General features: G+C 45.7%; 1 protein-coding gene across 7 annotated transcripts in view; it reads left to right on the top strand.

The window, feature by feature from the left end:
* Positions 1-20,083, top strand: part of TMLHE (trimethyllysine hydroxylase, epsilon) — a 63,358-nt gene that overhangs the window by 29,732 nt on the left and 13,543 nt on the right. For all 7 annotated transcript variants that reach the window (XM_029607206.1, XM_029607207.1, XM_029607208.1 and 4 more), the window contains one exon: positions 6,223-6,502. In XM_029607206.1, the coding sequence (XP_029463066.1) occupies positions 6,223-6,502 (280 nt within the window). The remainder of the gene's footprint in view (positions 1-6,222; positions 6,503-20,083) is intronic.

Here is a 20,083-nt window from a genome sequence, read left to right as displayed (position 1 = left end):
CTGGAAAACTTAAAAAAAAAAAAAAAAAGCATCAACCAGCTCGGGCAGCAGTCCTGATGCTGAGAGCCAGTGTCAGGGCACATGGGAGAGGATTGCATTTTCAAGGTCCCGCTTCCTATTTGGCACCAGCCACACACACTCCCCTACACGCTGGCTATGTCGCATGACCATTGCTCAGCCTGCAGGGAGCTGGCTACTTGGCTCTCAAATGCAGGCCTCTGTTCTCGTTGCTTCACAAATGGGGAGTGTTCAGGAGCAACAGCAGCAGGAAAGCTTCGCAGTGCGGGCAAGAGGCTTGTTGTAATGGAAGAGCAAGGCTGTCCCGTTCCCTCTAAGTGCAGGAATGGCAGCCATCTTGAAAGCCTTTTCAGCTGCTAAGGGGAGATCTCCCTCCTGATCTGTTGCTGACCTGAGCCCTGGGGGACCCCCAGGAATCTCTACATGAGTTCTCTGAGGAGGACCCGGACTCCAGGAGGGGGATTTGAAGGGTCCAGCTGGGTTTACTACTGATTTTGTGCTTTTAATGCAGAAAGCTTATATGGCCAGTCACCCCCTGCAAGGGGGTTCTTAGCACTAACTGGTCAAGGGGCTGCCCAAGCTGGAACTGCAGGGGGGGGCCATTCAAATCCAGAAGGTCAGGGGCCCCTTGACTGATCCCTCCTCAGGAGGGGGACCCCCTTTTTCTGGAGCAGGAAGAGGAACTGGAGAAGGCTTTACCACTGGATGGGGACAATCCAAAAGTAGTCCAGCTGTTTCAGAGGGATGAACTGACTACCCTGATTCCACACATCCTGGCAGAGCTAGGCATAGTGGTTCCTCAGGATGACCCAGCCCTGGACACGGTGGATCCCAGTCATGGTAGGGTTGCGAGGTCCAGCCAAAACCTTCCCTTTTCATAAGATGGTTCAGTAGGATAATCTGGAGGTGAGCCTCAGAGTGGGCCGGGCTATGGACAAGCTTTGTCCTTTGCCTGAGGAAACTCTAGCGCTTTTGAAGATATCTAAGGTGGATGCTTCAGTATTGGCTGTCACCAAGAGAACCACCATCCTGGTAGCCAGAGTGGCATCCCTGAAAGCCCTCCAGGACAGGAAGCTAGAGGTCCATTTCAAACATATATCTTAAGTTTCAGCTCTTGGCATTCGAGCTGCAGTCTGTAGCAGTTTCATGCTTTGGGCCAGCCTGAGGTGGGTGCAGCAATTGCTGAGTACCAAGGACCTCCCACCTCAGGAGACGGTGCAGGCAGAGCATGTGGAGCTGGTGGTGGCCTATGGAGCAGACACCTTATACGATCTTCATACCTCCTCCAAAACAAGTGTCATCAGTATCTGCCAGGAGGCTTCTGTGGGTATGCAACTGATCTGCTGATCTTTTCTTTAAGACACAGCTTAGTGCACTCCCTTTTAAAGGCAAGCTTCTCTTTGAAGACTTGAGCAACTGGTTGACAAGGTGCACAAGCTGTGTGAAGACAAACCTAAGGGGACTAAAGGCTTTCTTCCAACCTGCTCACATCTTCAGGGGCAATGGCTCTTCCAACTGAGCAGCATGCCAGGAATGAGCCAAAGACAAACCTCTGAGGTCCTAATTGTGGTCTCAGTCCTTTCGTGGATGTAGAGAGGGCTATTCAGGGGTCCCTTGGGTCCAAATTGTTTCAATGAGAAATGGCTGTTCCCCCCCCCCCCCTTTTTTTTTTTACACAAAGAATGGGTCAAGAGAACATCAGACCAGTGGGTTCTAAGCATCATAGAACACTCTTACGCTTTAGAATTTGCTCGACCTCTGAGATCTGTCTGTCTTCTCCCTGAGGTTCACCAATGAAGAAACAGATTGTGCAGCAAACCATCCAGAGGCTAGAGGACCTAGGGACCATCGTTCCAGTGCCCCAGGAAGATTGGGGAACAGGGCGTCATTCTATTTGGCCTGAAGGTGAACAAGGCTTTCAAAGTACCTCCTTTTCAGATGGGGAGAGCCTGTGCTTGGTCATTGCGGAGGTGCAGAGTTCTTGGCTTCCCTGGATCTGACTGAAGCGTATCTGCACATTAGTATCAACAGGGATCCTCAAAGGTTTCTCATTTTCATGATCCTCAATGCATTTCCATTCGGTCTGGCTACACCTCTGCACACTTTCACCAAGATGGTGATGGCAACAGCTCTCCAAAGGGAAGAGGTGCTAGTTCACCTGGATGACTGGCTCATTCAGGTGAAGTCTGAGGAACTCCTGCAAGCAGGTGGTGGGCAAGGTCTTGCACCATCTGAGGTCCCTCGGTTGGATTGTCAATCAGTCCAAGAGTCATCTTCATCCTTGTCAGGTCCTGGATTTCTTAGGAGCATGCTCTGATACCAGAGTGGGCAAGGCCTTCCTCATGGAGGAATAAATCAAATTAGACACACCTCCTTGGTAGTTTCTGTACCCAGAGTCTGGGATTATCTGCAGGTCCTTGGCATCCATTCTGGAGTTGGTCCTGTGGGCGTTCGCTTATATGAGGCCCTTACAGAAAGCGTTACTATCCTGTTGGGATCCGATGTCAGAGTTCCAGATTCTCTTATCACTCAATCCACCAGGTCCAGTCTTGGTGGCTTTCGTGAGGCCACTTGAGGCACGGGGTGGACATCGAGCTGCCTCTGGGTGATTAGTGATCAGACACCAGCCTCTCAGGTTGGGGGGTGCTGTGTGCCAGTCTCAATCGGTCCAGGCACAGTGGTCCATCAAATCTCCTAGACAAGAGCGGCATGTTAGCATTGCAGAGCTTTCTTCCTCTCTTGCACAACCTGGCAGTATGTGTTTTGTCAGACAATGCGACAGCAGCCTACATCAACAGTTAGGGAGGAACCAAAAGTCGTCCAGTAGATCTGGAAACAGAGATATTGACTACCTGGGCAGAACAGTATCTAGCCTTGCTGGTAGCATCACATATAGTGGGGACCAACAATGTGCAAGCAGATTTTCTGAGCAGTCAGACTAGACCCTAGAGAGTGGGAGCTTGCAGGTGGGATGCTCCATCTGGAGCTGATGGCGACTCAACAGAATGCCGAACCACCACGTTTCTTCAGTTGCAGAAGGGAGCACAGAACGGAAAGGGTCAATGCCCTGGTGCTCCCTTGGCCACACACTGTCACTGGTAAATTTCTGGGAACACTTTTGTTTCCCCACAACCTTCGGTGAAACACATTTTAACAAGCTGAACACATGCATTTATGTCTTTATCACGTACTGTTTGCCAGAAAAGCGTGATATACATTAAGCATTGTTACATGTCATTAGTGGCATAAGCTATAATGGCAGTGTTGGCACCAGAAACAGTGTTATGATCTTTCTGTTCCCTCCATATCATTGGGATGGCAAACTGCATGGATGGTCACACATTTCAGCCAAGCTCACAGACTACTGGTGCAAGATGCACAACATGAGGAGCCCATGCTCTGTCTGGTCACCAATTTTGCACCCGAAGTATAACTTGCATGCCTTCTTAATGAGTGCAGTCATACTCCTTTTCACCACAAATGTAACAAAACTTGTCACGGCTATTATGACATTGGCGCGACATTTCATAAAGTATATGAAATTAAATCCACAAGCTTTAAACAGTTTTAATGATACTATTCGCTCCTTCACACAGACCTTGCAAAGGAGACTACTCATTGCTGCTGCTGCTTATATAAGGTTGCGTCATCATGGAAACAAATTGGAATCTTGCAGCCGAGCTGGGGCTTGTCCGAGCAAGTTCTGGCATGATCAGGCAGAGTTTCTTGGTGTATTTTTTTTAAAAGTTAGTCTGTTACATGTTACATTGCTTATGGATTTTAAAAATCATAAAAACTACTGTCCTGCAAGAAAATATATGTACACAAGTGTTTTAAAATTTCACAATTATTGTAACACAAAATTGGCCGTTTTCTCAAAAACCTTACGTGATGTACAAATTTCGAAGTAATACCTGTGATTAGCATCAAAATCTATTTGGAGCACCAAAAAGCCTGAAGGAAACAAACTTTGTTTACCAGTGTTTTGTTCTGCTGTTTCCTCCATGATCTCTGGTAGGCAAGATTCTAAGGAGAATAGAAGTTCACCCAGGGAAGGTGATTCTAGAGCAGTGGTTCTCAACCCTGTCCTGGGAACCCCCCAGCCAGTTGGGTTTTCAGGATATCCACAATGAATATGCATGAGAGAATTTGCATGTTATGGAGGCAGTGCATGCACATTTCCTCATGAATATTCATTGTGGATATCCTGAAAACCCAACTGGCTGGGGGGGTCCCCAGGACAGGGTTGAGAACCATTGTTCTAGAGGCTCTGGAGTGGACCCAATAACCCTTGTTCACGGACCTAGTCAACCTTGCAATGGACTGACCCCCTGAGGCTGAGTCATCTTCCAAATCTGCTTCATCAAGGCCCTATTTTTCAACCAGGTAGATTGTTTTTTGTCTAGTGGCCTGGCTTTTGAAAGGCAGTTAAGGACGCAGGGTTATCCAGAAGACGACATTACCACTCTACTTCAGGCTCTGAAGACCTCTACTTTAATTTGTCAGGGTGTGGAAGGTCTTCAAATTGTGGTGTGAGCAGGGGATCCTTCCTCGGTCACAGATTCTGGCATTCTTACAGAAAGGCCTACGCAAAGGGTTTAACTTCCTTTGGGTGCAGGTGGCGGCCTTGGGATGCCTGAAAGGCAAGTTTCATGGCATGAACCTGGTAGCGCATCCGGATATGTTGGCACTTTCTCAGAGGGGCGAGGCAGCTGAATCCCAGTCCGCCCAGTATGTCAGTCTTTGAGCCTTAATTTGGTCCTCGATCTTGTGTGAACCTCCTGAAGAAGGCCACCTTAAAGGATTTAATTCTGAAGGCAGTTTTTGATGGCGATATGCTCAGTTGGGAGCATATAGGAGCTTCAAGCCCCCTCTTGCAAGGAACCTTTTTATGAATTTCTGACTCCAGAATATCACTCAGAACAGTCCCTTCATTTTTCCCAAAAGTTGTCTCAGCTTTTCACTTAAATCAGTCAATAGAACTTCTGGCCTTTCCTAATATTGAGCTGGATGCGCTTCACGCTAGGGAATCGAGTCTAGATGTCAAGTCCTCTTGTGGTATCTAGAGGTCACTAATTCTTTTTGGGTCTTGGATCATCTCTTTGTTCTATGGAGTGATGCTAAGAAGTATCGTAAAGTGACATAGCCTGTTGAATGAGGCCATTGCTTCCACATATATTTGTCACAGACAGCCTGTCCCAGATGGTTTGACAGCACATTTGATTCGGTTGTAGGCTGCTTTCTGGGCAGAGTGCCAGTAGGTCTTCCCACAAGAAATTTGCAGGGCAGCGATCTGGAAATCTCTGCCCACCTTTGCCATACACTACGGTTTGGATGTCCAGGCACCAGATGTCAATCGTTTTCGGGTGCAGTGTCATTAAAGTAGGACTCAAGGTCCCACCCCAGATAGAGAAGCTTTGGTACATACAGGAAAGGAAAATTGGTTCTTACCTGCTAACTTTAATTCCTGTAGTACAATGGATCAGTCCAGATGCCTGCCCACTCTTCTGATATGCTACTTGCTGAAGAAGAATACACTTTCTTATCATGCTCATGTATATAGTTAGATTGGCCTTTCTTGTCTTTTTTTTCTTGACATATCTGTTCAATTTGTTAATGTCTTCTGCTTTGCTAATCTTAAATCTGAAGAGCTGCAGGTGGTACACTGGATTAAGAGGGGGTGCTCTCAAAGTTTTTGTGTCTCCATCTGCTGGAAGGGAGACAAAACCCAGCAGTCTGAACAGATCATGGTACTACAGGAATAAAAAAATTAGCAGGTAAGAACCAATTTTGCATTTTTTGTTTGTTTTTTGTTTTGTTTTTTTTTTTTTTGTTAACTAGCAAGCTTACCATGCTGCTATATTTTCAAGATGGCGCTTGGCATGTAACACTGATCTTATATTTAATGATTGATATGGGGAACAGAAGGATTAATATGAATCTTTTTATATTACTATAATCTATATAAAAAAGGTCCTAAATGGTTTAACTCAAGTATGTGGGTTTTTTTTCTTACAAGTACAGAATGGGAAACAACCTTTAACTCCAGCTAGAAAAGTTATCCAATTAATATTTTCCATGTGCATGTTACGCAACCCTCCCCCCCCCCCCCCCCCCCCCAAAACACACACAAATGTCTGCTGTGGTAAGGGTTGACAGATTTGTCATTGTATAGGTAATGCATTTTATTGATCTACCTATTAGGGCCAGATGGTCACATGACAAGGTATGGCTTTGAATGGCTCTTGAAGAACAGTTATGAAGGGAAGACGCATCAGATTGTCCAGCCTCGGAATCTCTGGAATGCAGAAATCTACCAGCAAGCCCAGATCCCATCTGTCACCTTAAAGAGCTTCCTGGAGACTGATGATGGCCTGAGGGACTTCTTGCAGACCTTCTTGCTCTACGGCATTGCCTTTGTAGAAGACGTTCCTGCCACCCGAGAGGACACAGAGATAGTGGCACAGAGAGTCAGTCTGATCAGGTAAAGTGCCTGGAAGAGAACAAGGGGAAGAGCCAATGATAGTTTTTGATTGCTAGACTCTGGAATTTGGTGTAAATATAAGATACACTTCCTGTTTAGATTTAAGGGTTCAGAATGTTTTTCCCAAGGATGGGCTTAGTTTCTATGGTGAAAAACAAACTTGCAGGGATAATTTGGAGAGGGTAGGAAACAGTGTTATCCTAAATAGGGGGTTGTATTTCCATGTGAGTTTTAGAAAGGCTTGGTTTTCTTTTTTTGTTTTTTTACCAGGGCACCAGGAGTACAGAAGAGTCTTTTTATACCAAGCCAGTACACATGGAAGCAAACTTGAGGGATTTAAATTGAGTCTTAATTTTTAGTGGAAGAAAAGGCAGTCGGTAATGGAGAATCTTTGCCTCTAGTAAGGAGACTGTTCAAAGATATAGGGCCAAGAGAATATGGGCACATTTGGAAGGAGGCACTGTCTGAGACCATAGAGAGCAAGGAATAAGCTGGGCTGTGAGTACATTTTGAATTGGGACTGGTAATGCACTAACAGCAGATGGAGACAAGGAAAGAAGAGGCATAGGACCTGTGAGGGAGCTGAAAAAGATGTGCTGCTGAGCTTTAAAGATGCAGGAGGAAGAGATCCAGTAATCCAGTGGTTCTCAACCCTGTCCTGGGGACCCCCCCAGCCAGTCGGGTTTTCAGGATATCCGCAATGAATATGCATGAGGAAATTTGCATGTCATGGAGGCAGTGTATACAAACTTTCTCTCATGCATATTCATTGTGGATATCCTGAAAACCCGACTGGCTGGGGGGGGTCCCCAGGACAGGGTTGAGAACCACTGCAGTAATCAGTGTGAAGCAAGGCTTGTATTAGTAACTGGCAGGCCTAAAAAGATAGGAAGCCTTCAAACTTAAACATTCTGTGGAAGTTAAACTTTCAGCATGTGTAGGGGGAGGAGACTAAAGCATGTTTTGTTTTTTTGTGTTGTGTTTTTTTTGACTGTATCAGAGGGACATGGATTGAAATCTTTATCTTTAATACAAGTAACCCAGATGACTTCACTGGGTACCAGGTCTGAATGTTAGTCATGTTTATTGTCTCGCTTATCTCCACATTTCCTTCTATGTGGGTAGCAATTACTACAGCTTCCTCCTCATAGGGGAGCTGTTCCATCCCTTTATCATTTTAGTTGCCCTTCTCTACACCTCCATCACAACTATATCTTTTTCGAGATGTGGTGACCAGAATTGTACACAGTATTCAAGGTGCGGTCTCACCATGGAGCAATACAGAGGCACCGACACTCTCCATTCCCCTCCCAATAATTCCCAACATTCTGTTTGCCCTTCTGACTGCTGCAGCACACTGAGCCGATGATTCCAAAGTATTATCCACCATGACGCCCAGATCTCTTTCCTGGGTGGTAGGTTCCATATTGGGAGCTAACATGATGTAGTTGCATATTGGGAAGGATGACCCTTTGTGTAACACCCTGCACCTGTCCACATTTAACTTCATCTGCCATTTGGATGCCTAATCTTCCAAATGTTAGGTTCCATATTAGGAGCTAATGCCCAGGAAAGAGATTTAGGCATCATAGTTGATACTTTGCCACAGCACACTGAGCAGATTTCAATCAAAGCAAACAGAATATTAGGAAGGGAATGGTGACTAAAACTGAAAATGTCATCTTGCCTCTATCGCTCCATGGTGCGACCGCACCTTGAATACTGTGTACAATTCTGGTCACCGCATCTCAAAAAATAATTGCACTGGAGAAGGTACAGAGAAGGGTGACAAAATGATATAGGGGAGCTGTTCATCCCCTTTGAGGAAAGGCTAGAGGTTAGGGCTGTTCAACTTGGAGAAGAGATGGCTGAGGGGGGTATGATAGAGATCTTTAAAATCTTGAGGTCTAGAATGGGTAAATGTGAATCTGTTTACTCTTTTGGATAATAGGACTGGAGGGCACTCCATGAAGTTAGCAAGTAGCACATTTAAAACTAATCTGTTACCTCTCTCACTAATGGTGAGAGAGGTAACAGTGGTGGGGCCGCTTGGCAATAGTGATCATAATATGATCAAATTTGATTTAATGACTCTAAGAGGAACAGTGTGCAAATCCAAGGCTCTCGTGCTAAACTTTCAAAAGGGAAACTTTGATAAAATGAGAAAAATTGTTAGAAAAAAACTGAAAGGAGCAGCTACAAAAGTAAAAAATGTCCAAGAGGCGTGGTCATTGTTAAAAAATACCATTCTAGAAGCACAGTCCAGATGTATTCCACACATTAAGAAAGGTGGAAAGAAGACAAAACGATTACCGGCATGGTTAAAAGGGGAGGTGAAAGAAGCTATTTTAGCCAAAAGATCTTCATTCAAAAATTGGAAGAAGGATCCAACGGAAGAAAATAGGATAAAGGATAAACGTTGGCAAGTTAAATGTAAGACATTGATAAGACAGGCTAAGAGAGAATTTGAAAAGAAGTTGGCTGTAGAGGCAAAAACTCACAGTAAAAACTTTTTAAAATATATCCAAAGCAGAAAGCCTGTGAGGGAGTCAGTTGGACCATTAGATGATCGAGGGGTTAAAGGGGCACTTAGAGAAGATAAGGCCATTGCAGGAAGACTAAATTTCTTTGCTTCGGTGTTTACTGAAGAGCATGTTGGGGAGGTACCCGTAAAGGAGTAGGTTTTCATGGGTAATGATTCAGATGGACTGAATCAAATCACGGTGAACCTAGAAGATGTGGTAGACCTGATTGACAAACTGAAGAGTAGTAAATCACCTGGACCAGATGGTATACACTCCAGAGTTCTGAAGGAACTAAAAAATGAAATTTCAGACCTATTAGTAAAAATTTGTAACCTATCATTAAAATCATCCATTGTACCTGAAGACTGGAGGATAGCAAATGTAACCCCAATATTTAAAAAGGGCTCCAGGGGCGATCTGGGAAACTACAGACCGGTTAGCCTGACTTCAGTGCCAGGAAAAATAGTGGAAAGTGTTCTAAACATCAAAATCACAGAACATATAGAAAGACATGGTTTATTGGAACAAAGTCAGCATGGCTTTACCCAGGCCAAGTCTTGCCTCACAAATCTGCTTCACTTTTTTGAAGGAGTTAATAAACATGTGGATAAAGGTGAACCGGTAGATGTAGTATACTTGGATTTTCAGAAGGTGTTTGACAAAGTTCCTCATGAGAGGCTTCTAGGAAAAGTAAAAACAGAGAATAGGATTAAATGGACAATTTTCTCAGAAGGGAGTAGACAGTGGAGTGCCTCAGGGATCTGTATTGGGACCCTTACTTTTCAATATATTTATAAATGATCTGGAAAGAAATACGACGAGGGACATAATCAAATTTGCAGATGACACATTGTTCAGAGTAGTTAAATCACAAGCAGATTGTGATAAATTGCAGGAAGACCTTGTAAGACTGGAAAATTGGACATCCAAATGGCAGATGAAATTTAATGTGGACAAGTGCAAGGTGATGCATATAGGGAAAAATAACCCATGCTATAATTACACAATGTTGGGTTCCATATTAGGTGCTACAACCCAAGAAAGAGATCTAGGTGTCATAGTGGATAACACATTGAAATCATCTGTTCAGGGGGCACTCCATGAAGCTAGCATGGGGCACATTTAAAACTAATCGGAGAGAGTTCTTTTTTTACTCAACGCACAATTAAACTCTGGAATTTGTTGCCAGAGGATGTGGTTAGTGCAGTTAGTATAGCGGTGTTTAAAAAAGGATTGGATAAGTTCTTGGAGAAGTCCATTACCTGCTATTAAGTTCACTTAGAGAATAGCCACTGCCATTAGCAATGGTAACATGGAATAGACTTAGTTTTTGGGTACTTGCCAGGTTCTTATGGCCTGGATTGGCCACTGTTGGAAACAGGATGCTGGGCTTGATGGACCCTTGGTCTGACCCAGTATGGCATTTTCTTATGTTCTTAAAATTCTTTCGCTCTATGCACAATTAGGCTCTGGAACTTGTTGCCAGAGGATGTGGTTAGTGTAGTTGGGTTTAAAAAAGGTTTGGATAAGTTCTTGGAGAAATCCATTATTTGCTATTAATCAAGTTGACTTAGGAAATAGCTATTGCTATTACTGGCATCAGTAGCATGAGATCTACTTAGAGTTTTGGGTACTTGCCAGGTGCTTGTAGCCTGGATTGGCCACTGTTTGGAAACAAGGTGCTGGGCTTGAGGGACCCTTGGTCATACCCATTAGGGCAGCAACATGGTCTTCGCGTCACGCTTTTGATTGGCATTACCAGTTGGTTGTTCTGAGTGCCAGGTGAGCTGATTAAGAGTGTGCTGAATGGGTCTTTCAAATGCCCACGTAGTGTAGGGGTTCTCTGTAACATCCCACTCGTCTGGACTGATCCCAGGTATGAACAAGAAAGGAACATTGCTTCTTACCTATTAACTTTTCATTCCTGAAATATCAGACTGGTCCAGAGACCCAGCCTCTTAATTTGCAAAAGACTGTTCCAAATTTGTTTATGCAATCAGATCAGATTTCAGTGAGTGTATAGCTGGAGCCTACAGGATGACCAAGCTTGGTTGGCTTCCTTTGTTGTGGGGCTCCAACCTTATATAGGTGGCAGTTTGGTTTTAAACATACTTTTGGCTTGGGTATGGGTCAATACCGGCACTCTTAGATATATAGCAGTGTCTCAATTTTTGTTCTCTACCTCAACTGCTGATAAGGATGCAAAACCCACTTGTCTGGACTAATCTGTGGTATTTCAGGAACAAAAATTAGCAAGTAAGAACCAATCTTCCTCTTTTATGATTTATCCAACTTAATATTGTCGCAGTATCAAATCAGGAAAGACAAAGCAGCAATGTGGAAAAAATTAAATAGTCTTTGGCAGTCAAGTTTGGGAAAACATGCTCAATTTACAAGCATCCACTTTCCTAACCCGCACACAGCCACTTCTGGGTGCCTGATACAGAGGATGCACTAGGGATGCATAATTTCCCTTACCACCTCCTTAATGCAGCAGCTCATTAGCATACTGCATTGCACACCTGGGAGAGGTGGATGGGTGTGCATTAGGACAGCTGGCACTCAATCATGAGCACCTGTGTTTCACTTAACCATATCGCATTGGCTTGTTAAGCTTTGGTGTAATCAATTGTCTTCAAAAGTACACACCAAGCAAATTGGCTCCACATGTATTAAATTGATAGGATAACTTAACCAATTGCTGTGAGTTCTCTTTGCTGGATAGTACGTGTCAAAGCAAAGACTCTACTATGAGCATCAAGGAGCTGTCAAAACTCCAGGACAAATTTTGTGGAAGGGCACAGATCAATGCATGAGTGTATAAATTGCAAAATCCTTTAACATCCCTCAGAGCATGGTGAAAATGTATGGCACCACCAAGGGGCTGCCTAGATCAGGAAGTCCCTTCTGGATGAGCAAGTGAGGAAGAGGTGGATCAGATCAGTAACTGAGCTAAGGCTTCCATGTCCAAGACTTGCCAGTACACGTGATGACTATCCCAAGCATGCCACAAATCCTGGCCGGTATGGTGGCAAGAGGGAAGTCACTATTTGAGAACCCACCTTGAATCCTGTGTGAAGTATACAAAGGAACACACGGGGGTGTACTGTAGCTATGTAGCAAAACTCTGGTCTGATGAACCTAAAATAGAATCTTCTGGCCTAGACGCACAAACTCAATACATCATCCAGAAATCATTATCCCTATTGAGAAATATGGTGGTGGCAGCAGCATGTTATGGGGACATTTCTCATCAAAAGGAACAATGAATGGTGGAAAGTCCTTGAGGAAAATATGTAGACCTGCTCCCTCACCCGGTTCTTATCTGCACTATGTAACACGAAAACTATTAAGACGCCAGTGCAAAAATCCATCATTAGAACAAAAAACGTTTTTCAGTTACCCTTACAAAAATATAAAAAACAAATTGATATTGCAAAAGCCTCTGCAAACAAAATACAAGAGGCCAATGGTAACCCCAATATCCTGTAACACTGTAAAATCTTAGTTCACAAATCTGCTATAAGTAATATTTTGAATGCCTTCTGTAAAAATTGCTTGTCACTTTCAAGACAAAATATCCAAAGTCTCCTCTGAATCTTCTCTCCTGCCCATCCCTAAAGTCAAATGCACCTGGTCCGTCTCTTCTGAAATAGATTCCTCAACCATATTACAATTGCTTACATATTCTCCATACAACCCTTGCCCAGGTCACTTATTAAGACTGTCTAACACATTTCTCCTTCCATAGCTTAACTAGTTAATTTATCATTCAGTACCGGAATACTTCCCAATACATTAAATCATCCATTCTTCCTGTTCTGAAGGAAAAAAATGATTACACAGATATCACCAGCTTTCATCCAACAGCATCCCTAAGCCCTTTAGCCAAAATTGTGGAATCCATAGTTCAACTAACAGAACATATCAGCAATACTTTCTTCCTTTTGATTCTGTCCACGGCTTTGATGCTAATACAGACTATATTCTGGTTGTTCTTGACATCTCCGCAGCCTTCGATACATTACATTAAATTAAATCATGGCATGCTTCTCACTAACTTACAATCCATTGATTATTAAAGATGTAGTCCTCCAATGGTTCAAATTGTCTATATCCAACCGCCCTCAGCAAGTTTAACTTTGGCATGTCATTCAGACTGGTACGCTACTGCTTCTGGAGTTCCACAAAGTTCTTCATTCTCTGCAATGCTATCTAACATTTATTTACTTCCTCTCTGCTATATTCTAATAGGTCTAGGCATTGATTTCAAAATCTGTTCTGATATCTAATTTATCATACCCTGTACATCCTCCTGGCCTCATAACATTCATTAACTGTACTCTACCTCAGCTATCAAAACTTGTTATCACACAACTGTCTGTCTGAAATTAAATGCTGCAATAACTGAAATCATACCCTATTCTACCTGTTGTCCACCTCCATCACATTTCACAATCAAACAATTCCTGTTACCAATCAAGCCTGCCATCTAGGAGTCACCCTTGACTCCAATATGTCTTAACACTTCTAAAGTTGTAAAAGCATCCTTCTACAAACTCTTCTAAAAAAAACAAACCTTTGTTATCCCACTGATTTCAGAACTGTTCTTCAAGCTCTTATACTATCAGGATTAGATTATTGTAATGTCCTATATATAGGCCTTCCTGACTCAACAGTTCATCCATTACAATTAATAAAAATGCTGCAGCTTGCCTTCTCACAAATACTAAAATCAGAACACATTTCTCCAATCCTCTTTTTGATCTCCACTGGCTCCCAATTCGGCAACATATCCATTATAAAATTAATGCTAACTTTCAACTTAATTCACAATCCTTCTGCTGTTTGGCTGTGCACTTCTCTACATCTATCAACCCCTGCAACATCTAATGCTAAAGAGATTTAATTGTAGGAACCTGGGGGAGAACTTTTTTAAATTGCCAGGCTTGAAATAAAACATGCTTTCCTAGCATGTAGCAGTTGGACTCAGGAGCAATGGATATAGTGTACTCCTGATAGTTGGAGAGTCAGATTTCAATCTGACGTCACCACCAGTACATATACCCCTGCAGGAAGCTCTGCTCTTCAGTATTTTCCATCTCCATAGCAGTTCTGGACTCTATACACTTTTGTACAGCGTTAGAGTATTCAAACCAAAGAAAATTCCAAACAAGAAGAAACCTTACCTCTACAGATGAGTAGGTATCTACAGACCCGTAGGTATCTCCTGCGGTGATACCTACGGGTCCCTCCCCCAGTCGAGAATTCCTGAGGTGATTTCAGAGTTCCCTCGAGTAGGCCTCTGTCCGGCAGCCGATTCCCAGCATAGACTTAGCCCCTGGCAATGGGTGCGGGTGCAACACAGAGCGTGGTGAAGATACTTTCCCTCTCCCCCCTGTAGCCAGAGACCGCCCAGAACAAAACCCAGGAAACGCTGAGACAAGGTAAGGTAGAAAACTTTCTAAAAGTCTCCGAGGCTCGGAAAGCTGCACAGATCGTCAGTCGGCGTCTGTTATCGGGTTGATCAGCCCCATCTGGGCTAGACCCAGATCAGATACAAGGGTCCTCCCACGTGGAGACCCTCCGAGGTGGCGCCATATTGCCTGCATGGTCGCCAGCGCCATTTCCCATCAATCGCCGTCCTGAGGGGCCGAGCGCATAAGTTTGATATGTGCGTTGCTGCGCGCACATTTTCGGAGCACATAGCTAAGCCTCCCGGTGTGTGCACTATACGCACAAACCATGGCAGCACAAGCCCTCTAGCCAGCCTGCCACATAAGAGCTGCGCAGGACGAAGAGGCCACAGCCATGCGCCGACAGCACAAGGAGGCTGTGAGAGAACAAAGTCGAGGCCCCCCCCCCCCCCTCCCCAGCCACTACAGGAATCCGGATCCACTGATAGTACACCGGACCTCTCCACCCCCAGCGTGAGCCTCCCTCAAACATGGGGCTCCCCGGGGACGCAGTGGCTTTCAATCTAGACCCAGGATCCTTTTCCTGGGTAGAATTCTTTAAAGGTCTTCACACCTTTGTCCACATGCAACCAGTACCACAGCCTCCCCCAGAGACATGCCTCTACCAGCCAAAAGCCTCTCCATAGGGACACAGACACCTCGGATGAGGATCAAGAATCCCAGGAGGAAGGGGAAATCCCTCCAGGAACGGAACCTTACTGAACCATGAGGCATTTCTTCTCCAAAAACGAGCTATCAGACCTCGTGGCTCACAGCTTGGAGCTCGCAATCCCAGGCAATGGTGCCACAGGGGAACTGAAGCTTAACTCTCTCCTAGAGGGACTCAGTCAGGCCTCATGCCATTTCCCTCTCCTGCAAGCCATACAACAGCTGATTGACCTGGAATGGGATACCTCGGAGGCCAGTTTCAAAGGCAGACAAGCCCTAGAAGCCCTCTACCCACTGGAACCCTCAGCCAAAGATCTCCTGGCATTCCCCAAAGTGGACGCCATGGTCTGCACAGTCACAAAGGCACTACCATCCCATTTGAGGGAGCAGCGGCACTCAAGGATGCCCAGGACAGACGTCTGGAATCCATCCTTAACAGTCATTTGACGTATCAGCTATATCACTACAGATTGCTGCCTGCTGTGCCGTGGTAACACGCACCTGCTTATCCGTGACCAGGAATGCTGCCACGCCTGTCGAAGCACTAGAAATAGCAATATCCTTCCTCACGGATGTGACCTCTGACCTGGTATGCACCTCAGCCAGGGGCATCTCATCTGTAGTGGCAGCCAGAAGGCAACTCTGGCTCCGAAATTGGTCAGCCGATGTGACTTCCCAAGACGAAACTCACAAGAATGCTCTTTAAAGGAGCCCTCCTGTTCGGAAGCAAACTGGAGAAGCTAGCCAACAAATGGGGCAAATCCCCAGTACCTCTGCTACCGGAGGACAAGAACAAAAGAAGCAAACACTTCTCTCCCCGATTTACCTAGGGGCAGAGGATCACTGCGCTTCAGACCCTACAAGAGTACATATCAAGTCCCTCACCCCGCAGGCGGAGGGGAGCCGGTTCTGGCACAAGCCCCAGCCACACCCCACAAAGAATCAGCCGACCCATCCACAGGAAGAAGCCATAGGGGGCAGGCTTGCCCTATTCTACCAAAGATGGGTCGAGATAACAGCGGACAAGTGGGTCCTAACCATCATTCGAGAGGGATACTATGTGGACTTTCACAACATCCCTCCAGACAAGTTCGTGAAATCTCCTTTCCATGCACCCTCCAAGAGGACAGCAGTGGAAACTACACTGGCCAAATTACTCGTCCTAAAGGCCACAACTCCGGTGCCCATGCAGCAACAAAATACTGGGCACTATTCCATCTATTTTATTGTCCCCAAGAAAGGGAACATTCTGACCCATCATGGACCTCGTTGGTCAACCACTACCGCATGGAAACCCTGTGCCCGGTCATAAGGGCGATACAGCTGGGAGAATTCCTTACATCCTTGGACCTGTCTGAAGCATACCTGCACATCCCAGTCCATCACTAACATCAGCGCTTCCTGCGCTTCACGATCATGGACCACTACTACCAGTTCAGAGTACTACCCTTCGGGCTCTCCACTGCCCCTCAGTCGTTCACCAAAATTATGGTGGTAGTAGCGGCGACATTGAGGAAAGAGGGAATCCTTGTACACCCATATCTGGACGATTGGCTGATCAGGGAAAAGTCTCCAGAGGAAAGTCATCAGGCGACCACCAGAGTCAAGGCTCTACTGGAAAACCTTGGGTGGGTTGTCAAAACAAACAAGAGCTGCCTACAGCTCTCCCAATCTCTAGAATACCTGGAAGTCCGGTTCAACACAAGACAAGGTCATTCTTTCCCCCCCCCCCCCCCTAACGAGGAGAAGAAAAATGACTAACCAATTGTGAAACCTGCTAACAAGTCTTTGTCGCAAGGTATGGGACTACCTCTAAGTCCTCGGCCTCATGACATCAACCCTGGAAGTGGTCCCATGGGCAAGATCTCACATGCGACTGCTACAGCACTCCCTACTGTCACTGTGGAACCCGATGTCCCAGGACTATTCAGTTTGCAGCTCCCAGGGGAGGTGCAGAACCAGCTCCAATGGTGGCTACAAGAAGACCATCTGAGCAAGGGAGTAAGACTATCTTGCTCACCAGACGCGAGCCTACAAGGGTGGGGAGCCCACTGCCAGGAACTGATGGCCCAAGGGCAATGGGACAAGGAAGAGTCGGGATGGAACATCAACTGACTGGAAGCCCAGGTGGTCAGACTAGGCTGCATATGGTTGTCACAGACTTCGGGACAAATCGGTCAGTCATGTCAGACAACACCACGACAGTTGCCTACATCAACTGCCAAGGAGGAACCAGAAGCCAACAGGTGTCCCTGGAAATAGATCCTCGAATGGTGTGGGTAGAAGCAAACCTACAAGGGATCTCAGCTGCCCATATCACAGGAAAAGACAACTTCACTGCAGATTACCTCAGCAGAGAAAGTCTAGACCCAGGGGAATGGAAGCTGTCTACCACAGCCTTCCAGTTGATAGTAAACTGCTGGGGAGCCCCAGCCATGGATCTCCTGGCAAGCCGGTCCAACGCCCAAGTTCCCAACTTCTTCAGTCAGACAAGAACCACAATCCCAAGGGATCAATGTCCTCTTCCAGACCTGGCCACAGGAAGATCTGCTATACGCCTTCTTCCCCCTTCCCCCCCCCCCCCCCCCCCCCCCCCCCACCCGGCCACTACTGGGTGGGATCATCCACAAGAGAGAGCACCACAGGGGGCTAGTACTTCTAGTGGCCCCGGACTGGCCAAGAAGGCCGTGGTGCGAAGACACGTGACCGGGGCCCCGATCCTCTACGAAGACCCAACTCTAGTCTCTCTTACGATCTGGCCATTGAGAGGACATGCCTGAAGAAGAGCAGATACTCAAGGGTGGTGATTGACACCTTGCTCTGAATATGCAAGTTCTCCACATCGCTGACCTACATATGAATATGGAGAATATTCGACTATGACATCCTTCCACGCACAGTCAAAATTCCCATAATCCTGGAATTTCTGTAGGACTGACTACAGAAGGGGTTGTCTCTCAACTCAAAAGTTCAGGTGGCTGCTCTGGCCTGCTTCGGAGCCAAAGTGAAAGGCACCAGCCTAGCATCTCATCCGGACGTGTCCCACTTCCTGAGAGGGGTCAAGCAGATTAGACCACCCCTAAAGTGGCCGGTACCCCTATGGAACCTCAATCTAGTACTAGACTTCCTAGTGGGAGCCTCCTTCAGACCTATCAGAGGCCTACCTCTTCAACTCCTAACCCTGAAGACTGAATTCCTAGTGGCAATATGTTCGGCCTGGTGCATCTCAGAACTTCAAGCACTATCCTGCCGAAAACCGTTCCTCAGGTTCACACCGGAATCCATACAGCTACGCACAGTCCCCTCCTTCCTCCCAAAAGTGATTTCTCACTTCCATCTAAACCAAACCATCTCTCTGCCATCTCCAGACGAGCATAAGGGCTCGGAAGAATCTCGCCATCTTAACGTCGACAGATACCTAGAAAGGTCTGAATCCGTATGAAAGATGGACCACCTATTTGTCCTTCACAGCAGGAAGAAAACAAGGGGAAGCGGCCTCACGGGCAACCATAGCCCACTGGATCAAAGAAGTAAACAGGGTGGCCTGCATAAGAGGCAGGCAAGCCTCCACCTCTACAAGTCAAGGCCCATTCCACTAGAGCCTGGGCGGAAACCAACATGCTGTCACCCGCCAAGATCTGTTGGGTGACGACACGGTCCTCCATACTTTCTCCAGGTTCTACCGCCTGGATGTTCAGGCTCAGGAGGACACAGCATTCGCAAGGGCAGTACTAAGTGGGCCATGGGCCTCCCACCTGGTTCAGGAGTAGCTTTTGTACATCCCATTGGTCCTGAGTCCATCTGCTACATGCTAGGAAATGGAGAAATTACTTACCTGATAATTTCGTTTTCCTTAGTGAAGACAGATGGACTCAGTATCCCACCCACAGCTGCCGCCAAATACGGAACCTCTGACAATCCCCGAGAGCAAGACAAGTACGGGTAAGCCACGCTTTCCTCTAAGACACCCATAGTTACCGGGTGTTGGTGTTTCTCGGTTGAAGTGCACTGGCGGTCTCCAGCTATAGCCCACATCAACCAGTTCATGTTAACCACATTAATCAGTTAACTGGAGACACATATCCACAATTGCTTTTTGAAGAGAATACTGAAGAGCAGAACTTCCTGCAGGGGTATATGTACTGGTGGTGACACCAGATTGAAATCTGACTCTGTCTCCAATTGCTATCAGGAGCACACTATACCATTGGTCCTGAGTCCATCTGTCTACACTAAGGAAAACGAAATTATCAGGTAAGCAATTTCTCCATTTTTCAGTGGCAGGAGCTTCTCTGGAACTTGATCCCAGCAACACTTAGGCTTCTAACAAATCCCAAAGAATTCAGAAAATTAAAAACCTGTCTATACTAGATAGCATTTGACAAATCACACCCTGACTGATACCCCCCTCTTCTGCTATTTGTCTACCTTTTTAAGTATATATCCTCCAATGTTTAAACTATTTTTATTGGAATATTTAACTATACACTGTATTCTGTAAATTGCCTCAATCTCATTTTTGAATAAGCAGTATATAAACTTTAAATCCTCATCCAGAAAGCTGAAACTAGAATGGAAGTTTTCACTATAACAAACCCAAGCATGGGGCCAAATCTACAAATGTTCTGGAGTAGCTCAGAGCCCCAATCTCTATCAGATCTGTGGCATGACATGAACATTGCTGACAACAATCCCCCAGGGAATTTAAGTTTGAACAGTTGATGGTTTAACATTGAGAAATTTAGCTGTGTAAAGTTGCTCTATCCCAACAGACTTTGATGTAATTGCTGCCACCAAGTTTTGACTCTGTGTGAGGGGTGGGGGCAGGAGACTGATCCAGTTAAACTTGTTTCCTAGCATGTAGCCAGATGGACCCAGGACCAATGGGTTATGCTCCCCTGCCAGCAGATGGAGACAGTCAAATTTCAAAG

The sequence above is a fragment of the Rhinatrema bivittatum genome, chromosome 6, assembly GCF_901001135.1.
Source record: "Rhinatrema bivittatum chromosome 6, aRhiBiv1.1, whole genome shotgun sequence".
Taxonomy (NCBI): Eukaryota; Metazoa; Chordata; class Amphibia; order Gymnophiona; family Rhinatrematidae; genus Rhinatrema; species Rhinatrema bivittatum.
Note: the sequence above shows the minus strand (reverse complement) of the source record. Positions and strands in the feature narration are given on the sequence as shown.